This window comes from Tasmannia lanceolata, unplaced genomic scaffold, assembly GCF_043159265.1.
Source record: "Tasmannia lanceolata isolate RefF3 unplaced genomic scaffold, GAP_Taslan_0.1 ptg000024l, whole genome shotgun sequence".
NCBI classification, from domain to species: Eukaryota; Viridiplantae; Streptophyta; class Magnoliopsida; order Canellales; family Winteraceae; genus Tasmannia; species Tasmannia lanceolata.
In genome coordinates, this window is record NW_027518701.1 from 7156956 (window position 1) to 7179305 (window position 22350).

Genomic DNA, 22350 nt, shown 5'->3' on the forward strand with positions numbered 1-22350 from the left:
ATTAACTATGACATAGATCTGATACCCGTGCAGCAAAATACATCATCAAAATACAAATGAATCACCCCCTTTCACCGCTTCTAGAAGTAGCACTTGCCTCACCACTTGCCTCACTAGTCCCATACCATTCCCAAAAATAGTTGTTCACCTCTCCAGGGGTGGGGTTGTTCTGAACGACAACGATGGTTCACCTATTCCAGTCTCTATCAATCGCATTTACCGTCCTCATCTTCAACGATTGAGGGCGAATGGAGTCCGGTACCGAAACATCCATCATCGCTATGTGATGTTGGGCTCCAAAGTACTGTCGGAGGATCCGCAAAGGCAAGTAAAAGGAAGTGCTCTGGAAACCCATTATCCGAACGCATTTCTGACCAGAAGTCTCGAGGACTGCAGAGAAAATGGGAGCCCATGGGAGAGTCCATTCAATGTCCTTACTTTCGCGACCCTCAAGCCATATAGCCCAACTATCGCGATCATCGAATGAAACCAACACCTCCCGAGTATTAAAACTCCTCGTACAGGCTCATCTTGGCAAAGGTGGTGGACCCAAAATTCGTAATCTCTCCACTAGCCAAACCTAAATAAAAAAAAGTTCGAAATAATAATTATCCATAACCAAGTACATCATTCAAGCATTTTTAATAAACCATCCAATACTTACATAAAGAATGACGGAACTTCCCGAGAAGTCAGATCCAGTATATCGGCGAGCACTTTCTAGGCTATCAAAAAGTTCCGCTACGACAGTAGGAGCTAGATTTGCACCTTGGCGAACTTGATCAACCAAGTCTACAAAATATAATGGAATCAAGTCTGATGACTCTGATCGGCCCGGAAAGAGAAACATTGGATAAGCACATAATGCTAATGCATTTTCACGGCAACGACGATACTCCATATCCAGTTCTCTACTTGGTGAAAAGACTTGTACTAGCTTATGCATGAAGATACTACTTGCCTGACGGTAGTGTCCTAGGGACTTCTGTGGCACGCCAATCAGACTGCTCAATGCCTTATCATAGCCTTCCTTAAAGGAAGGCTTGAACATGGGACCATCAGGAGAAATACGGAGCATCATGCAAATATCTTCATGAGTCGGACAAAGTTCTTGCATTCCAAAATGAAACACATGCAAATCTGGATTTCAACAACTGATTGCGGCACGAATCAAACCCCAATCAACACAGACAGTGGCAATATTGCGTAAGCTGCATAGGCCCACCGTGCCAAGATTAACTCCTTCCACTTGATGCAACCCATTGATCCATGCCAGTAAACCATTTTTGGAGACTTCAGCAATTCCGCTCGCCATCACTCGTAAAGGCCCCACGTAGGCTCGTATGTACTATGTAGTCTCGTTAGTCGTACTATTATCGACTGACAAATGATAAACAATATCTTATTAGCTCAAAAGACAAGCTAGGATAGCATTAAATATCAAAATATGGCTGGGCTAAAATCATTTCCCCTAGGGAAATGATATTATCACTGCAATCTTTTTTATCTCATTAAGTCAGAGACAATTTGAGTTTGTACTTTGTACTCTGATGCTCTCCTAGCTTGTCTTCTCATAATGGGCTTGCGAGAGGTTGTTGGAAGTTGGAACCTTTTCAGTCGCAGCCCATTAAATACTAAAAAGTAAACAAATACTTATCATTCCCAGATTATTACTGTTTATACTTTATTTGCACAATCACAATCATAAAAATATTATTTTTGATAAAAAATCTGCACATTCATAAACAATATTTCATAAAAATATATTTGCACAACAATGAGCACATTCAATCTAATAATATTCAATGAACTCAAAGTCTCAAACTCAATTCTCAAATTCTAAAATTAATTGGGCCTAAATGCAATTTTGAATCAGTAAACACTTTGGGAATCAAAATTTACATCTCATGTGGTGTGTGTCACAACTCACAACTGTCAAGTATAGTTTTTTTCAAAAAGGACAGTGGGGCTAACTTCTTAGGATGATCCAAATTCCAAAGTTCCAAACCATTTGTTGGGCAACTGAATGTGTACCCATTGATCAAATCAGTTTCATAGGATGATCCTACCATTTGTTTTTCAAAAAAGTTTATAGATCAGAAGGATAGGTCATCCTATCGAGAGATCGGGGTACAACCGTACAACACATTATGGCCCGACAAATGAATGGTTTGGATCATCCTATCAATTGGGGCTCCACTGTACTTTTGAAAAATGCTGGATTAAATTCCAGAAAATTAGTAATTCCCAAAAAACAAAAGCTACTGATGTTGGATTGGAGCTAACATGTTTTGATAATTGCACTAACTCATCTTGGCTTTTAACGACATTAGAAAAGAGTCAAAAGACAATTTAAATGGAGAAAAATTGTGCAATAATTAAAACATGGTAGTGCTAACCCTTTCACTGCCAAACCCTTTCACACAACCCACAACCCAAACCCAAAAGCCACTGCCAAACCCCACACAAATCGTTTAAGGGAAGAGGAGTTCATTTTCACAGAAATTGTGTGAGAGAATGGTGTGTGAGATGGTTTCTGAGAGAAACCATCAGAAACCATCCACAGAAACCGTGTGAGGGGGCGGGGAGATAAAGCTTTTTTAGTTTTTTCAAGAAAATGAAAAAAAAAATACCTGCAAAGTTCTTCACTTCTCTTCTTCTTCTTCTTCTTCTTCTTCTCCTTTCCGGCGGACGGTTGGACGGCGGGGACTGAGAGGGGCGGCGGAAAGAAAGAGGGAGACTTTCGGTTTTTTAGGGTTTGAGTCGAAACCCTCGTTTTATAAGGATTTTTAGGTTAAAAATGAAAATTACAAAAAAGCCCCCACTAAAAATACCCCCCTTTAAAAAAAATGGTCAAAACAGTATTTTAATGTCAAAAGGTTGGGATTCGTGAATCCCATCACTTAAAGAACGGATTTTTAAGTGATGGGAATCGCAGTTTTCATTTTTGTGATCCTCGAATCCAAATTAATAAAATCGCGAATTTTATTATCATAAAACGCGTATCCCAAATGTAAGAATCGCGATTCCGGTGGAAACAGAATTGCGATTCCCAAATTACGATTCGCGATTCCGACGGGGATTCGAATCGAATAACGGTTCAGATTCGCGATTCGGGGATTCGTGAATCCCCAACTCCAGGTACGAATCCTGCTTGTCTGGTTTGAACTCAGGACCTTTGCTCTGATACCATATTGAAACTACCAATTACTCCAAGAACTTAAGCTGTTGGAGAAGGCGCTATTTATTCTTTTAAACTTTAACAACTGCAATATAGAATTTTAATTTTTCTTGTTTTCCAATATAGAATTTTTTCTTAAATTGTCAAGAAAGGAAAAAAAATGAGTGACCAATTTATTAAACCATTTTTTTCCATTTTGCAAGTGGCGCCACCAAAAGATAACTGATGAATATCTTATTCTTGTACTAACCTGTGATGGTGACAATGTTTACCAAAATTGTTGCATTGTGAACTTATCTAATGTTTTGTACTATGTGTAACTCGATTCTTTTTACCCCTTTCTATGAGAGCTCCCTTTTTTTAATACTGTTGTAATGTATTTTCTGCTTCTAATGAGTTGTTACATAATTTCTATATAGGCGCTTGACCTGATACGGGACCGGAATTTTCTGATGCTAACAGATTCCTGTATAGAAGGACAATTTTCAACTACTGATGGGTCAGAGTTAGTGCGCTTAGCTTCTCGCTGTTTACAATATGAGCCCCGAGAACGGCCTAATGCAAAGTCATTAGTGGTTGCGTTGGCTTCTCTTCAGAAGGAAACTGAGGTGTGTTGTTTTTCTTTAGAAGAAAGTTATCTCAAATAGTGGAGCCTGTAATTCTTTCGGCAAAGTTCGATTTCAATGAGGTTATCTAAAGTAGTTTTTGTGTCTTTACTGCTGCTCTTTGGTGCTAGATTTTTGAGTAATTCCATGCCCCTACTCGTTGAGGGTCTTTAGAACAATTTATATATTTTTACACTGTCTTCTATCTTTATGCATTTGAATGCTATATTTTTTTTGGTAATTCCATATCTACAACTTTACGGACAATCACTCACCACACTACCTTCTTATTTTTAAACAGTATTTACTGCATTGCTTAATATATCACATAATTTTGAGGAAACCTTTTAGGGTGTTAGTGTCCCTCTTGTGTTTAGCTTTCCCATGCATGCCCACAAGGAGTGGTAAAGATTACCACACGATGACATCCAACAATCAGGTGTTTAATGATGAGTTGGCCCAACTCATTAGAGAGTAGAGACATCAGGGCAGATCTGAATCGGCTTAGTAAGCGGATCGTGAAGTCCACAGTCGAGAGTTACAAGCTGTTAGTAACGAGATTCAAGCTGTGCAGAGAAGGCTTGCTGCTTTAGAAGGTCCTAGACAAGGGAACCTAGGATTCCAAAATCCACCACCTGATCCCTAAATAGCAGTCAATCAAAATCAAGGTGGCTAGGATCAGAATAGTGTAGGAGACAAGTTCGAGAATGACCAGTAATTTGGCCATTATCGGATTGGGAACTGGAATGCTCGAGGTGGTCGAGGAAGATACCGAGGGGGTTATCAGGGATACAGAGCTCCCTATCGCCAGCAACATGATGAAGATTATGATGATGATCGAGTATGATCCTGAGATTGACCCGATTATGCTGGAGACATTACCAAGAAGATTAAAATTGATGTCCTGGACTTTGATGGTAAGTATAATCCTTTTCTGATTGGCTAGTGGCCATGTAAAACTACTTCGACTGGTATAACATGTCCTAATCCCGAAGGGTTAGGTTTGCTAAACTGAAGTTGACAGGTGCGGCTCAAACTTATTGGGTTTACTTTGAGCATCAACTTACCAGGAGGGGTGAGGATAGCATTCGGACATGGGATGAAATGAAGGCCAAACTCAAGGCAAAGTCTTTGCCAATCATGTATAGACAACAACTGATATGCAGATGAATTGGCTTAAGCAGAACAATTTGTATGTTGGCGAATACATGAACCAATTCGATGAGGTCAAGATCCGGAGTAGTCCAAGAAGAACCCGATCAAACCCTCACCGGATTCCTGGATGGGCTTAAACTAGAGATCAGAAGATGAGATCGCATCTTTTGGGCGATGTTGATCAAGCTTTTCAGGAGGCTTCAGAGATTGAGAAGCACCAAAAGATGTTCCTCCCCAAGAAGTTTAGCAACCAACATGGGGAGGCTTCCTACAAGAAGCCTCAACAACAAAGTCCCAATTGCCCTAAGTCCAGCAATAATTACCAACCGTCCAAGGACTTTAAGGGTAAAGGAGTTTTGGGAGAAGGCCCCAAGAAAGCGCAGTGCTTTAAGTGTAAGGGTTATGGACATTATGCTCGTGATTGTCCAAACCATGGTACATATGTTCGTGCAAGGTTAGTGTGATGAGATGTATGATCGTGCAACCAAAGGCGGATGAGGACTGGAGGAGGAACATCATTTTTTATACTTTCAGTAAACATCAGGGAAAGAATTGCCGAGTGATTATTGATAGTGGAAGTTGTATGAATGTGGTTTCTCCCAGCGGAATCAGCAGAATGGGACTCTACATCAATGAGGAAGGGGAACTAGAAACAGAAGAAAATCCGAACAAGGTTAGTATGATGAGATGTATGATCGCGCAACCAAAGGCGAATGAGGACTGGAGGAGGAACATCATTTTTTACACTTTCAGTAAACATCAGGGCAAGAATTGCCGAGTCATTATTGATAGTGGAAGTTGTATGAATGTGGTTTCTCCTAGTGGAATCAGCAGAATGGAACTCAAACTCGAGCCACATCCAAATCCATACAAAGCTGCTTCGGTTGATCAGTCTACCATTCCAGTTACCTAGAGATGTCGAGTGCCTCTTAATTTATCTTCATATACCGACACAAATTGGTATGATGTTGTTGAGATAAATGTTGCTCATATCTTATTAGGATGACCTTGGTTGTATGACGAGGATGTTATGCATTCCAGAAAATCCAACAATTATTCGTTTGAGCACAGAGGGAAGAAAATCACTTGGCAGCCATGCCCACTGAAGCCATTTAAAGAGGCTGAAGGGAAGGAAGTTGCTTCCACTAGCAAAGTCCAAGAGACCCTTAGGCATTCTTAATCAAAAGGGTTTTGAAAGAGAATGTAAAGAGTCTGAGGAGATTTATGCTTTCGTGGTAAAAACAGATTATGTCCTCCAAAATGAGTCTGTTATTAAAATTCCTCCTGAAGTGAAGCCGTTGATGAAAGAATATGATGAATTATTACCTGAGGAACTCCCACATGAACTACATCCTATGCGAGATATCCAGCACGCCATTTATTTAGTTCCTGGATCCTCTTTGCCAAACTTGCCCCACTATCGCATGAACCCCAAAGAACATGTTGAATTAAAGAGGCTCGTAGATGGGCTTTTGAGTAAAGGCTTAATTCGAGAAATCCTAAGTCCTTGTGTAGTACCCGCATTGCTTACGCCAAAGAAAGATGGAAGTTGGAGCATGTGCGTCGATAGCCGAGCCCTAAACAAGATCGTTAAGTATCGATTTTCAATTCCTAGACTTGATGATATGCTTGACATGATGGCTGACTCTGCCACCTTTTTAAAAATAGATCTTAAAAGCGGGTGTCACCAGATCAGAGTTCGAGTCGGCGATGAGTGGAAGACCGCCTTTAAGACAAATGATGGTTTAGATGAATGGTTAGTTATGCTTTTCAGCTTAACCAATGCACCAAGCACATTCATGAGAGTAATGACACAAGAGCTTCGACCATTCATCGGTAGGTTTTTTCTTGTTTACTTTGATGTTATACTAATTTATAGTAAAACAAAATGTAAGCCCAAGGGTTCCCATGGGTTCAATCATTCACTTTACCTTCTTGTTTTGATGCTAGCAAACCCAAATTGATTAGTCTTTATGGACTAATGTGTTGTCTTTGAGTGTTGTGTCTTAGACAGGAAAGTCATATGTCATATCGCCATTACACAACTCAACACAACACATGGCTTGTTGATCCACACACACAATGATCAAGGAGATTGCACTTACAGTGAAGATATCATCATTTGAAGATGTTCAAGTAAAGAAGCTCGAGATAAAGATCCCACAACTTACCTAGGAAGTGTCAAGAAGAAGTTTGGAGATGAACATGCCATGGTGACACCTCATGCACCTTTCAACAGGCATTGAAGATTGGAGGTAGTCACAAGAGCCACGACAAGTTGAAGAAGTTCACTCACAGGTGAAGGAGTCCAAGAAAGTGTCAAGAAGCCGAGACATTCCAAGATGACTCATGGTATACACTTTTAGAATGTATTTAGAGTCCTCTTGATTTTATGTTAAATTGCACTTTTAAAAGGTTTTTAAATGGTTTTCATACTTAACTTTTTATATCTTTAGAAACCATTAACACACCCAACAATGTGTTTGAAAACCTAGGACTTAAGCCCAAAGACCATGGCCCAAAACCCCTGGAACTTTAATGTTAAAATGAAATTTTAACAAGGGTCGGTCGACCGGGGGTCTCCCGGGCGACCGCGGAAGCAAGGCTGGAAATCCAGCACTTGTGTTCCAAAGGCGGGCCGGTCGACCGCGAAATGGTTCTGTCGAAACAGAACCATTCCTGCATGGTTTGGGGCGGGCGACCGCGGAAAGGTTTTGCGCTTAAATTTTTAAGAAACAGGTAGCTCTCGCCGGGCGACCGCCATAGGGCCGGTCAACCGCGGCGGTTTGAATTTTGAAAATAAAAAGGTGGCCTTGTCGACCGCGCGGTCTGGCAAAAGAGCCGCTGGGGCTTTTGCAGGTTGACTTTTTCAACCTAGTTTATTACAGTTTTACCCCCAAACGGTCAAATTTTCAAATGGGCTATATATACATCATAAGAACCTTTCTAAATAACCTTTTTACAAGATTAAATCCTATCTTTGTGAGCTTAAACTTTTAAATCAAAGGTTGTTCCTCTTTGAACTTGTATTTTTACATTTTATCAAGAGGATCTCCATGGGCTTTACATTTGTATCTATTCCTTGGAGAGTTTGTGAGCAACATTATTTGTAATCCGCCTATCAAGAAGCAAAGAGAGAGTTCCATTTATATTTCTTTATTTGTATTTGAGGGTCTCCGATTCGGCCCCTTAAGAAAGGAGAATCCGGTGTACGAGGGAGTGTCCCCTTGCAAGTCTTCGTGCAGAAAGGGTTTGTCCCCTTTGGAGTTCAAGAAGTTGTGGTGTACGGCTTGAAGATTTGCTATTGAAGAATCTCAACTTTAGTGGAGTGCCCAAGGAGGAAAACTTGGAAGAGTGGAGTAGGTCTTGTGATAGACCGAACCGCTATAAAATCTTGTGTTCCTTGTGGATGACTCTTCTTCTCCTTCTTCTCTTGCACATGTGGTGATTGGTAAACTCTAACCCTAACTTATTATTATGTTTTAAATTGAACAAGGGTTACAGGATATAAGGATAAAGTAATATCTAAACCCAAAATTGTGTCTTGCTTATTTAAAACAAGGGTTAGATTAATTAGTGCTTAATTAGTAAATTAATTTTAATAATCCATCTAATTAAGCCTAGAATGTGTAATTGACCAATTCACCCCCCTCTTGGGTTGTCACACTTGCATTTCACAAAAGTTGCCCACTTGTCACATCTCCGAAAAGTATTTCTAAAGTTTCAGGAAGGATAAATTGTACACAAACCTGAAGAATTGCACATTTTTTAGCAATCAAATTATATTCCTAGGGTTTGTTGTATCAGTTAAAGGGGTTAAAGTTGATCATGAGAAGGTTCACGCTATTGTTGAGTGGCCAGAACCTACTAATATCCTTGAGGTTTGAAGTTTTCATGGATTGGCAACATTCTATCGTAGGTTCATTAAAGGGTTTGGTTCCATTATGGCTCTCGTGACTGATTGCATAGAAAAAGTGGAGTTCAAGTATACTAAAAGTTCCACAAAAGCATTTGAAGAAGTTAAGAAACTCTTGACTGAGGCTCCCGTGTTGCGTCTACTCGATTTTTCTAAGGTATTTGAAGTTGCATGTGATGCATCATGTGTCAGAATTGGTGGTGTTCTAAGTTAAGGAGGACACACAGTTGCCTATTTCAATGAAAAACTTAATGAGGCTAGGCAAAAGCATACCTTTTACGAAAAATGAATTTTATGCAGTTGTCCAGGACTCTAGCATTGCGCCATTGGAGGCACTATCTGCTACCACAAGAGAGTGTGCTATACTCCGACCATCACGTTTTAGATATCTTAACTCTCAGAAGAAGTTGAAACCGATGCATGCAAGATGGGTCGAGTATCTGCAGGAGTACCCTTTTGTCCTCAAACATCGTCCTGGTGTTGAGAATACAGCTGCAGATGCCCTCAGTTGTGTTACACTCCTACTTCTTTCAAAAAATTGTAGAGAAAGAAAGGCGTTCCTGTAGACGTCAGTGGGAGGAAGAAAAAAGGGCGGTAACTAGGAACATGAAGCAGCTGCTGGCCAGCCCGGTGGATGAGCCTATTTTGTCCCGCGAGTCGTTGGGATTGGAAGTAAGTCAGCTAGCTCAGGAGCGCTTGGGGCCAGTCGTGGGCACAAAAGGTAAAGGTAAAATGGTGGAAGATAATTCTGGAAAATCCGAGGATCGAGGGTACTTATCGGAGGAGTTTGATGATTTGCTATCAATGGGGGACGTGTTCGGAATTGGATGTGAGGAGGACTTGGGGGCCACAAAAGAAATGTTCCTTGCTATGGCGGCATGGGATCTGGAAGAAAAAAAAGAAAGAGAGAAACAGGCTGGATAGAAGTCTGGGGAGGGGATCCTTGACAAGTAATGGGTTCCCATTTTCGAATCGTCCTGGCGATTTAAGCCTCTTCAAAATTAGGTCTTTCTTTATCCTTACACAGCAAACTTTTTTCGAACTCTTCGGTGTCCTAATTTATTTGGATTTAGAAATATTGATATATTAGGGGAGATTACCTCGGGCGTCATGGCATAGGTAGATTGTAATTCCTTGAAGGAAGTCGTGTGTTGGAATTGATTGCGTGCATGAGGAATCTCGGGGAAGGCACGTGAATTTTAGGACAAAAAAGAGGTTCCTTTTGGAGCTCTTGGTTTCCAGTACTTTATTTTCAAATTTGAGTCGAGCTTTAGCATGATCTGAGTTCAGCAGGAACAAAAGTGTCCTATCGGGGTAGCATCCAGATGAAGTACATTATATCTACTTAAGGCTGGAGAGACTATGGTCCTTCGCCTTGATTGGCCTCTGATCTGGACCTCCCTATTCTCCTATAGTAAGATTTGGGGTGAATATTTCAGTAGGGTTGATGTTCTTTGATAGGCTATGGTCGGGAGTCCAACCAGTAAAGGTAGCTATGGTGTATGAGGAAAGTTTCATGGAAACTCTATGGGTCGCGCTTGGTATTCTTGCCTTTGGTAGAACGGAGACCATTAGGTTTTGGGTATGTCCTGACCAGTTTTTCTAATACTTTGTCTTACAATATGGGACTTCTGGTCCCCAATGTAACTCTAGGATTAATGAAAATCAATGAAATTTTGTCATTTAAAAAAAAAAAAAAAACACTCCCAACTCTTAAAACCTTCTAGAAGATCAATGTCTCGGGTGAATTTCAAGTGTGGAGTCATGTTAAAAATTTCTGAATTCCATGTGTAGAAGTCCTTGGGTTTGACAAGATCAAGGATGAACACGTCACTTGCCCAAACTTTGGAAATGCGTGTGCTGCCATGAATTTTGGACATTCTAAATTACGATCTGACTATTTAAATGCGGGATGGCTACTTGTTTAAAGGAACTAAACTATGTTTGCCTCGTACCTCCTTACGAGATTTTATGGTTTGGGGGATTTTATGGTTTGGGAATTACATGCTAGAGGAGCTGCATGACACATTGGTCAAATTGGTTGAAGATTGGTTCTACTGGCCTGGCCTAAAACGAAATGTTGCTAAGATTATTGGCTAATGTCGAACTTGTCAGATAGCCAAGATGCACAAGCACAACATGGGATTATATACTCCATTGCCAGTATCCCAATTCCGCTTGGGAGGATGTGCGTATGGATTCTATCTTAGGTCTTTCGAGAACCCAAAGAGGACATGATACGATATTTTTAGTGGTTGACAGGTTTTCGAAAATGACCCATTTCATTCCCTGTTCTAAAACATCTGGTGCTTCTGCTATTGCTCGGACATTTTTTCAGAGGTTGTGAAACACCATGGTCTCCCAAAAACAATTGTGTCTGATCGTGATGTTAAGTTCACCAGTCATTTCTAGAGAATCTTGTGGAAAATGTTGGGAATCGAGTTAAAATTCTCTAGTGCATAACGCCCATAAACAGATGGTCAAACTGAAGTTATTAATAGGAGTCTAGGGACCTTCCTGAGGTGTCTTATTGGTGACCACATATCTAGTTGGGATAGAGTCCTTTCTCATGCCGAGTTTGCCTATAATAGTTCTGTGAACCGTAGTACAGGTCTTTCCCCTTTTCAAATTATCACAGGCTATTTTCACAGGAAATTAGTTGATCCTATTCCTGCTGTAGCTAGTGCCAGTTCTAGGGTATCCGTGTCTGCCGAGTCCTTTGTGCATCATATTCAAGACTTACATGCAGAAATAAGAAGATAATAATTAGTAATGAATCATATAAATCTTATGCAGATGTACATCGAAGGCTACATGGATTCCAAGACAGTGTTATGGTAATTGTAAGAATTAGGGCCTGAACGATATGGTAAACGTGTAGTTAGCAAATTAAATGCTCGTGGCGCAGGACCTTTTAAAATAATTAAAAAATTAGTGCTAATGCCTATGCTTTAGATTCACCACCTGACATGAGAATTAATAATACTTTCAATGCTGAAGATCTTGTGCCTTATCACGAACCATATTCTTCCCTTGAAAACTCCAAATATACTCCCATCTTCACCCATCCTAGTGATACCTTCTACACCACCATTACCTAGATTTGAGAAAAAGGAAAGTAGTAGAAGACATATTGGATGAGAAGATTGTCTCCAATTGCACCGGTGGAGTTCGAAAATTCTTAGTTAGATGGCGAGGACTACCATAGAGCGATGATTCTTGGATCACATTCGACGAGCTTCAGCAGCTTGAACTAGATTTATTAGAGCAGTATGAATAGTTTAATTTACCGGAGGTGAATCTTTCCAAGCCGGGGAGAAATGATGGGGACGTCAACAATGCGAAAGAATTCAAGGTTTACAAGCGCAGGCGTGGACAAGATTGTTGGAGGGGACTCTAGCATTGGCCACAAACACGGGTGTCCTTTTTTTATTATTCATTTTCTATTTTCGTCATTTCATTTGTAGCCTACTTTTTAGGCATCAAATCTTATCTGTTTGGCATGTTTTTGGTATTATTAGAAAGGTTTTTCAATTACCTATCTAATGAGCCCAAGATCACATGATTTGGATGTGATTTGAGCAAGTTATGGGTGTTTTTACGAAGAGATATAGGTCTGTTATGGGATTACTATTTTAGGTAAGTTTATAACTTTATTTAGTTTACTTTGGATTAGATGAATGGTTGAGATCAGTTGCTTTGGTCTTAAGTTCTCTTCGTGGGTTTGTTTTCTTATAAATACATCTTATGAAAGCAATGTAAGGGATTTTTGAATATTGAATAGAATTGACGTTTTGCTTGAAGCCAGAAATTTGAGTTTTCTTCTTCTCTCTTCTACTTGGTGGTTTGGAACCACCATTCTCATCTTTTCTCTTCTCCACTCTCTTTCTCTATCAAATTTGCACAACAAGGTTAGTACATCAACCTTTTCACTTTCTTTTGTGTTTTGAACCCCAAATTTTGAAAAAACCAAAATCCATATATCTTGTTCTTCTTCAAGATCTCAATCTAAGATTTTGAGGGTTTGATTTTGTGATTAAACCTCAGCTAAAACACTCAAGATCCCTTACCCTAAACCCATTTTTTAGCCTATTTGAGATTTCACCCTTTTGAAGCCCTAAAACTAGTTTTTGAGATCTCTAGCCTAAACCTACCGTCAAAACCCGTCCGTAGATTTACTTCCTTTACCTTTCTAGATCATAACGATAATCTGGACAGCAGTATAACCCCAAAATTCTAGATCTGTAAAATTACCGAAATACCCTTTTAGTCTAAATCTGGACTGCTTTGAACCCCTCACTGCTGTTGATAATTTTTCTGATGTTCTTCATTGATTATTACATTTTCATGCCTGTTTACATCTTAATTCATCGGTATTTGTATTAGCTTTTAGTTCTTTTATTTTGCTACATGCGTAAAACCTAGTTCAGGACTAATTTTGCCATTAACAATCCGTCAAGAGGATCTTTTAGCTATAGATTAATTTGCATAAGGTTTATTTCTTGTTAGTTGTGAATTTTTTAATTATTGAAAGCATTTAACGTCTTGTTATTGCTGCTGCCCCGTAATAAAATTAGAGCCAAATCAGCCCTAGGTTAGTTCTTTAGGTGTTTGAGCCTTCCGTGTTAACCCTAAATCTTTCCTAAAGCCTTTATCCCATCAGGAGTGTAGGAGTCTCCCTAGATTAGGTATTTTCCTGCATCAGTATGCTTCAAGGGGTCATGCACAGTTATATTGTGCAATCAAAATGCAATAAAATTACAATAAAATCAAGTGTTTTATGTTACAAAAGAACATATGAAGATTGATTTTCATTTTTTCAGAGAGATTGAAGATTTATTTTCATTTTGTCAGAGAAAGAGGTGAGTGTTAAAATAAATCTTCTTTTTGTCCCAAGCAAAGACCAAGTTATGTGTGTGTGTCATTAATAGCAGTTCTGTAATTAGTTTACTTGCTGCCATTATACAAGTGAGCGATTAGGGTTGTAATCATCATAGTAATGCAAAGCAAAGGCCATGACCATTTTGGGTTCTTTCCTCTCTCTCTCTCTCTCTCTCTCTCTCTCTCTCTCTCGACATATTATTTTATGATGGATTTAAAATATTTTGAAATGATCATTTTAAAAAAACTTGAACTTAGATAAGAACTCGGCCAATGTTAAACTAATTTAACTTGGATGAGCCAATGATGGATGTGGTCAATCTTTCATTAACTCAGGGTGAGTCAATGGGGTTTTTGATTGACTCGGTAAGGTCAAATTTCGAGCCAGACAAAAACTCAGCCAAGGTGACACCCAGTCGACTTGGGCGGGCCTATGATTAACTTCTCCATGGTGCCATATTAACTTCTTTCGCACTTTTAACTTGTCAGAACATTACTCTCAATTTTGTCCTGGTTTTCCAGTTTCGCATAACAGATACATCATATTTTGAACCATCCCGACAATTACATGTTTATGTTGACCTCTTCTTGGTTGTAGTTAATGGCTATCTGTGATTTCTTGGTTCAAGTACTCTGTGCACCTTTCAATATGGTTAAGAAAAACATACCATGCATAGTAGACTGGAGTATGGTACCTTTCTCAAGTAGATTCCACTGCTTGGAGCATGGAAATAAACATTTACAACATTTTCTTGAATAAATCTCTGCAAGTCGTAGCAAACTTTGAGGTAGTTTCTCTCTCTCTCTCTCTTCTCTCTCTCTCTCTCTCTCTCTCTCTCTCTCTCTCTCTCTCTCTCTCTCTCTCATATGCTTGCACGTATGCAAGCTCTTTGGCACACTTTGGGAACCCACAAATTTGCAATGCATAGTAGACTGGAGTATGGTACCATTCTCCAGTAGATTCCACTGCTTGGAGCATGGAAATAAGTATTTACAACATTTTCTTCAATAAATCTCTGCAAGTCGTAGCAAACTTTGAGGTAGCTTCTCTCTCTCTCTCTCTCTCTCTCTCTCTCATATGCTTGCACGTATGCAAGCTCTTTGGCACACATTTGGAACCCACAAATTTGCAATGCATAGTAGACTGGAGTATGGTACCATTCTCAAGTAGATCCCACTGCTTGGAGCATGGAAATAAGGATTTACAAAATTTCCTAGAATAAATATCTGCAAGTCGTAGCAAATCTTGAGGTAGTTTCTCTCTCTTTCTCATATGCTTGCACGTATGCAAGCGCTTTGGCACACTTTTGGAACCCACAAATTTTCTTTTGGTATGTCATGCAACATTTTAGCAATGTAGAATGTGTTTTTACTTTTTATCGATGGATGACCTTGTACTTGAACTGATATTTTTGCAATGACAAGTAGGATATGGAAAAATGCCTTGTCTTACTTGGAGTGCTCTTATTCTAGGTCCTTAAATGGCTTCCTATTTGGCACACTGGGTTTCTTATTGGATTGTACTTAGTTACTTGTCTTTTATTACCTTGTTTTTTGCTTTCTTATTTGAACTTTTCTTCTTTATTTCATCATGTACAACACCGTTGCATGCCGAAGGCCCAATGATTTATTCTCAATACCTGGAATTATTTTTTTTCTTTTTCTGAACTTGAATTTGAAGGGTTGTCATATAGTAAGCTAGATTGGTTTCCCAGGTTCCTTCCTATGAGTTGATGGGTATGCCGCCGCATGGTGCTGCATCCTCGCTGCAGTCACTATCGCTGTCTCCACTCGGTGATGCTTGCTCAAGAAAGGATTTGACAGCCATACACGAGATTTTGGAAAAGACAGGCTACAAAGATGATGAGGGGACAGCAAACGAGGTATGCTTTTGATCATTCAGTTTGAGAGAAAATTACATAAGACTGTGGTTGCATTCTTACTTACCATTTTGCATTTTGCATTTTGATCACCATTTGCTTCTATTGAACTCTCTCTCTCTCTCTCTCTCTCTCTCTCTCTCTCTCTCTCTCTCTCTCACTGGACTTACATATGCACCTTCATACATTATGTACCCTTGTCTATCTATCTATATTATATACTAAGCATGTTTCTTTCCATTGCCATTTGCTTTCTTTCCAAGAAATTTTTTTATTGGAAAACCTTTCCTTTATACCTTATGTTTTGTTTTAATAGGGTGGGGCCCAAAATCTTATACTCAACCATAACATGGGTAGCATGGGTGGGGCCACCACTTTATATTTTATCTAGTGGGTCCACTATCTCTACCAACACCCTTGCATTATGGTGGGGCCCACTATTTTACACATCATGCTATGATGGGTGGGGCAGTGAGAAGAAGTGGCTTGTGCCAAGTTGGAGTAAAAAGAGGTAGGGGCAGACCGAAAACAACTTGGGTAGAAACAGTGAGGAAAGACTTGAGGGCTAGGAACATAACAAAGAACATGACCGTGAAACATTCTTCTTTCATATTCGGTATGGGAAGATAACCGGATACGTGGTGCCGCCCCGGGGGGCTAGAGGGGGAACAAGGCCTTACTAATAGGGGGCCTTACTTGGGCTAGTGTTCATTATTGAAAACAGTAAGAGCAAACGGACATTGACCACAAGGCAAGAAGCATGGACGGAGAAAATGGCTGAAGTCAATGCCCTTACTCGAATAGGGGAAATTCCCTTTTGTCGGTGTTTGTACTACTTCTGTTTATAGGGTATAATGGAAGAAAATGATCCATGTAGGCGAACCCAAATAGTGTCAGGAGTAGACTTAGTCATTTTGAACCGGGTAGACCCTTTCACCTTCTTCTTGAAAATTTTCTAAAGGATTCATTAGCCGACCCCAACTAGTTTGGGACAAAGGCTTAGTTGAGTTGAGTTGTATGCTGTGATGGGTGGGGCCCCCATTTTTCACTTCATGTTTTGATGTGGTGGGCCCCCATCTCTACCCAAACCTATGAATGAGGGTGGGACCCACCATTTCACCCATGCATGGCATGGGTGCCGAATACTTGTAAATGTATATTCACAAATTTGTCTTTTGCTTTAACCTTAGTAGAATTGCAGAGAGAGGGAGCAGGACAAGATGCCTTAAAGTATGGGAGATTGGGAGTACACGGTCACCTTAAATTCCGTTACATATCAGACCATATCGTATGAGACAAACACTCATACCATAAGATAATGTCTCTTGGATGAGAAGTGTATGTATTGGTCTCTCTCTCTCTCTCCTAAAATAATCCGAGATGTGGAGGGCAATGCATCTTGATACCGACCGTTACTTTAAACCATTGCAACAATAGTAACCCAAATTTGAAGACATGCACATTTAAGGTATTAGGCCTGGGACCGTTGATAATTGAGGGTGACTCGGCCAACATTATTGCTTGGGCTAGGAACAAATGCCCGGGTCCCTGGAGACTCGCAGGTAAAATTGATGAAATACGTGATCTGGTGGAATTAATTCGCCCTCAATCGTTTCATATGTGGAGGTCGGCAAATACAAAGGCGGATGAACTGGCGAGAGCGGGGGTGCATAGAGATGTTTCTCTGGGGGGCGATGCGACTCTGATAGGATTTGATTCTTGATTTTTGCGTCTCCTTCTGGGCTATTTTGCCGTCCACTATCTTGGTTTTGGCAATATCTGTGACATCTTGTCGCTTTGTAATATGATTGCTAAGGAGTAAAAGTTATAGTTAAAAAAAAAAAAAAAATTCAAAACTGGAGGGGCTACCTAAAGCCAAATATTTCTGCATGTATATGAAATCTTGGTACATATTTTATCTTTTCTTTATTTTTAGTAGTTAATACTAGTATAGGATTAAACCCATGGCGTTAAGGTTGCAAGTTGCAACATCTAGCTCTGTGGACTTGAGTTATAAGCTGGACTCTATCGTTTGTGCCAACATTGAAGGGTTTTATGTGGGTGGGAAACTTCATTTTGATATATGGGTAAAGTAGGTTCGTGGATAGAAGCTTACTTCCTGAAAATGCATGCATATGCCTGGAATATTTGGCTATGTGTATGTGTCCCCACTGCCAACGATTTTGATGACTCGTTTGCTTAAGTTGGAACCAGGGGGCCATTCTAGTTGGTTAACATGCATTTTCTCATTGAATGGATCTTCTAATTGAATCTAAGTGAATGTTATATTTGTGATACTCTATTTTCACGTTTTCTATTTGGTGTTTAGATTTGTTTCTTGCAGCCATGGTTATAAGGGCATATCATGTTGCTGTAATTTTTAGGTTCATATATTCACGTTTTCGTAAGCCTAATTAGTGCCTCAGTCTAAACTAAATACTCAGCTGTTCCTATGGGTTTCTTAACTGTCTTTTTTTTTTATCCCGCAGCTATCATTTCAAATGTGGACCAACCAAATGCAAGAGACTTTAAACTCTAAGAAAAAGGGTGATACTGCTTTCCGACACAAAGATTTTAGAGCAGCAATTGAATGCTACACCCAGGTACTTCATTTTAAATAACTATTTGCTATTAGTTTTCTTTCCTACAAAACATAATTTTTCTCTCAATTTTCCAGTATTTAAAATACTATGGCATTTTTCCAATTAATTATCTTTTTTTTGTCAAATTGATAGTTCCATGCAGTTTGTGGGAATGATTGAACTTCCTCATCCTTAAGAAGATCAACTGATCTTTTAGAAGAATCACTGGTCGAAGCTCCAGAGGTTCCAAGAGGGGATAAAAAATAACTAGTAGGAGAGATACCTTCTTTCATGCACTTCTCATCATGAGTATCTGCCCTTCTGACCACGCCCAAAATGCTTTTCCTACAGGTGGGGCTTCACGTTGTTGAAGACTCTGCCTGACTCACTGCAACTTGCTCTGCCAATATGAGCATCTATTCCACAGACCCTATTGTACCATAACATTGCCCAACTTCAACTTCCATATGCCTAAGGAGCACCTCTTCATGAGAAACCATTAAATTTTAGCTTGATAGAGAGAGGTAGGTGTTGGGGGAAGTTAATCTATCTTTAGTGATCTTCGAAATCCTATCGCACAATACCCACCCAGCCCTTTTTCAACCTGGTCTGCCAAGAAAGTTTGCAGAAAAACCTCTTTTTCTTTAACTTATCACCGAAAGGAACTCTCAGCCTTCCATCTACATATTCCTTGCGAAAGTCTCCCTCCATTGACCACCTTGGTCCATTTGCTAATGTTAGCCTCTATTTGGAGAAACTCCCCGCCACTCATGATCTAGCTCGCATCTCTGATAAGGAGAAGGCATGGTCTTCTATTGCCGATTTTGTCAGATTTTGCCAGAACTTTGGGAACCTCACTAGCAGATGATTCACACCTCCAAAATCCTTTCCTAGCATGAAACTTGATGTAGGCATGTCGATCTCAAGCGTCCAATGTGCAAGATCGTAATCCTTCTGAGCAACATTGTCTTCGAGATCATCCTACCTCTGTCGTACTCTCACCTGTTCTTCTTTCTTCACTGTGATCTAGTTCTCTCGAAACTTATTTAACTTCTCAATGAGTTCCAAAGTTCCGTCATTTCATAGATGTCAAGAGCATTGGGTGTTTCATTTTATAAGCGTCGGGGCCCTTTCCTTTCACATGAAAATCCTAACATCACTTGCTAGATCTTTTTACAGGTTTTGGCAATCCTTGGGAGCTATCATTATTGGAAGGATTCTTTTGGATAAAAATATTTGTTATTATAGACTCAACTGGTTGGTAGAGCAACTAAAATAAACAGTCAAGATCAGTCCTGTTTTCAAGCCTGTCAGAGACATTATACGTCTTAGTTTTTAATACTGTTTCATTCAGCGTTTTGTTTTGGTCAATGAAACTTGAAAAAATAATCATACAAAATGATAAGTGGTAGCTATAAATATGTGAAATAAAATGAGGATTGAATTATTCAAATTTCTCATTGATTGCATCTGATCACTCAATATAACTAATCTTCTCCTAGGCGCTGTCATAAGCTAGATCATCATACTCAATTGTATTGTTCCCCTCGTCATCTCCGCCAACAGCTCCTTGAACATCATCAGGAACGACACCCACATCTTGGTCGTTCGTTATAACAACCCGGACGAGGTTGGCACATTGGCTAGTGTCGTGGGTTTGCTCCCCATAGATGCGACCCCTTGGAGTTACCCGATGCACGTGGTTTACGGGTGATTGCGTGCATCCATGGGGATTAGTCCAGCCCTAGAATAAGGTGGGGATACCCTATTGCATCAACAAAAAAATGATCTTCCACCTGTTGCAACCTAAATTCTCTGTGGTGAAAACAACAGAATTGTCATCTACCATTGAATCCCCTAAGACATCAAAGTTGTCTAGACCAATGGGGATGCTAGTGGTTGATGTCTTCCTCCATAAATCCTTGTTAAAAAACTTAATATTTTCTAATAAGTTAACTTTAAACTTAAGGCTCCATTCAATTACGGGCGCTGGGTTGGAAACCCTTGGAAATGACTTGGCAAAAAGAAAAGAAGAAAAAGAGAAGAAACGGAGAAAAAAATCGGTCTGTTGCAATCGAAAAGGAAAACGAAAGAAAATAAGATTGTCGATCTTCACTCTACTTCTCATCTCCTTTCTCGGAACAATTGTTGGGGTTTTGGAAGCTCCGACATTTAGTTTGATAGCAAAATCTTGAGTTTCAGACATGGCGTTTTGCAAACCAGATGTATAGAAAGAAGTGAAACTTCCGACAACCGTTACGGAGTTTGTGAAAAGTGATGGGAACCCCGAATTTGTGTTTGTTGTGATGATGTCGATGATTGTGAAGAATCATGGGGGAAAGCGTCGCTAAATTTATACCATCATCTATTTCATATGTGACTACGAGTCGAGCCAAAACAAAACACTTTTTCTTGGTCGGTGTGATCAATTGAAGATAGAAGAGGAAAGGAAAGCTCATTGGCTATGAGAGTGCTCCAGGAAGGGGAGTCCTGGGGAGTCCTAGGATACCTCCTTGTGCCTAATACTTTTATTCATAACTTTTCAGGTTGATCCACACCATAATGAATTCTCGTAGGATGATACACACTAGCTAAGAATATAGTGTGTTTGTGCTCAACTGGACCCTTGATTCTATTTCTAACCAAAGGGTAACCCATCTTCAGTTCTCGAGCCATTCCAGAATGGTCATCCAAATGTGGTAGCCCGATATGCATTTCTACTAAAGAAATGCAAATTGTCATATTATTATTTGAAATGAGACTTAGGGATTGAGCCTCTAGCTCAATGGCCAATGCTTTCTTATTCAACCTAGAGGTCGGAAGTTCAATCCCAGCTTTTCAATAAAAAAAAGTGTGGTAGCCCGGTCGGAAAGCTAGTCATGCCAAGTCCGGAGTCTGTTGTCCAGATCCTTTGATTAGTAGGGCGTGGGAAGGCTAGCCTCTCTAATCTAAAGCTAGAGATGCTTTAGATAAATGATGTGCACATCGAATCACCTTCCGTTATTATATGTTTATATTGAAGAAATTTCGTTTGTTATGGAACTGATAGTTATTTTTATATTTTCAGTTCATTGATGCTGGAACTATGGTTTCTCCGACTGTTTATGCACGCCGGTGCCTTTCTTATCTGATGAGTGACATGCCACAAGAAGCTATGAACGACGCAATGCAAGCTCAAATCATCTCTCCTTCATGGCCCACTGCATCTTACCTGCAGGCTGCCGCTCTTCTCGCACTCGGAATGGAAAATGAATCTCTAGAAGCACTCAAAGATGGTTCATCACTCGAAGCCAGAAAGATCACTCCCTCAGGGCAATAGAGAAAAAGAAAAACATGAAATGAAAGGCAAGATATCTGCAAATCCTCTCTAATTGTGAGCAAAGAAAAAATTAATAAAGCCTCCACGTCCACCCCTTCAATTTTCTCATGATAAAATGGGTTTCCTGGCAATATCTGGAATGAAGGTTTTACCAGTTTTCCTACTTGTAGAGAGAGGTTTCCTGATTTGCCCGAGTGACTTAAAATGTGCCCTCTCTTCTGTGAAGACTTTGGGCTGCTTTGATGCAATGACTTTAAACATACCTACCAGTTTGAAAAATCAGATGGGTATATAAAAAGGAGTGTGCATATCATTCTTTTAACTCTGAACAAGAAGATACTGTATTTGCTGGTGAAGATAGAAATATGCGATTTGTGTACAGCTACTGGTTTGGTGTTCTTCCAATGCTGTGAAGATATTGGGTTGTATTTTGCATGTGTGATGTTTTTCTGTCTGTGTACGGATATATTGCATGTATGTGTATGTGTAACATCGCTATCTATGGTTAACATCAGGATTAGCAGTTAGTTAATTTGAGTTGGATCAGATCAATTAAAATGATTAGGGTTTTATTATGGTAGAACACTACCTATATAAATAGAGGTTGGTCTTAGGCACCATCTAACTGATGATTAAGAGATCTTTACTGTCCTTGATTTGATCAGCCACAGAGATGGTAGAATATCTAAGCCTGATCGATCATCCGCCATGGCTGATTGAGGTAACTTCCTAATATCCTTTGTATTTTAAATTAATTGCATGATTAAAATTAATATATTTTCAATATTTCTGTAAGCTAACCTTAATTAGATCTAGTATTTGTGATCTTGG

At 39.7% G+C, this 22350-nt stretch overlaps 1 protein-coding gene across 1 annotated transcript in view; it reads left to right on the forward strand.

Annotated features, from left to right (window-relative positions):
- Positions 1-22046, forward strand: part of LOC143856922 (putative serine/threonine-protein kinase BSK3) — a 65532-nt gene extending 43486 nt beyond the window's left edge. Inside the window, exons 8-11 of the mRNA XM_077367177.1 lie at positions 3601-3789; positions 15454-15621; positions 18108-18221; positions 21268-22046. Of these exons, the coding sequence (XP_077223292.1) occupies positions 3601-3789; positions 15454-15621; positions 18108-18221; positions 21268-21519 (723 nt within the window). The 3' untranslated portion in view covers positions 21520-22046. The remainder of the gene's footprint in view (positions 1-3600; positions 3790-15453; positions 15622-18107; positions 18222-21267) is intronic.
- The last annotated feature ends 304 nt before the right edge of the window (positions 22047-22350 follow it).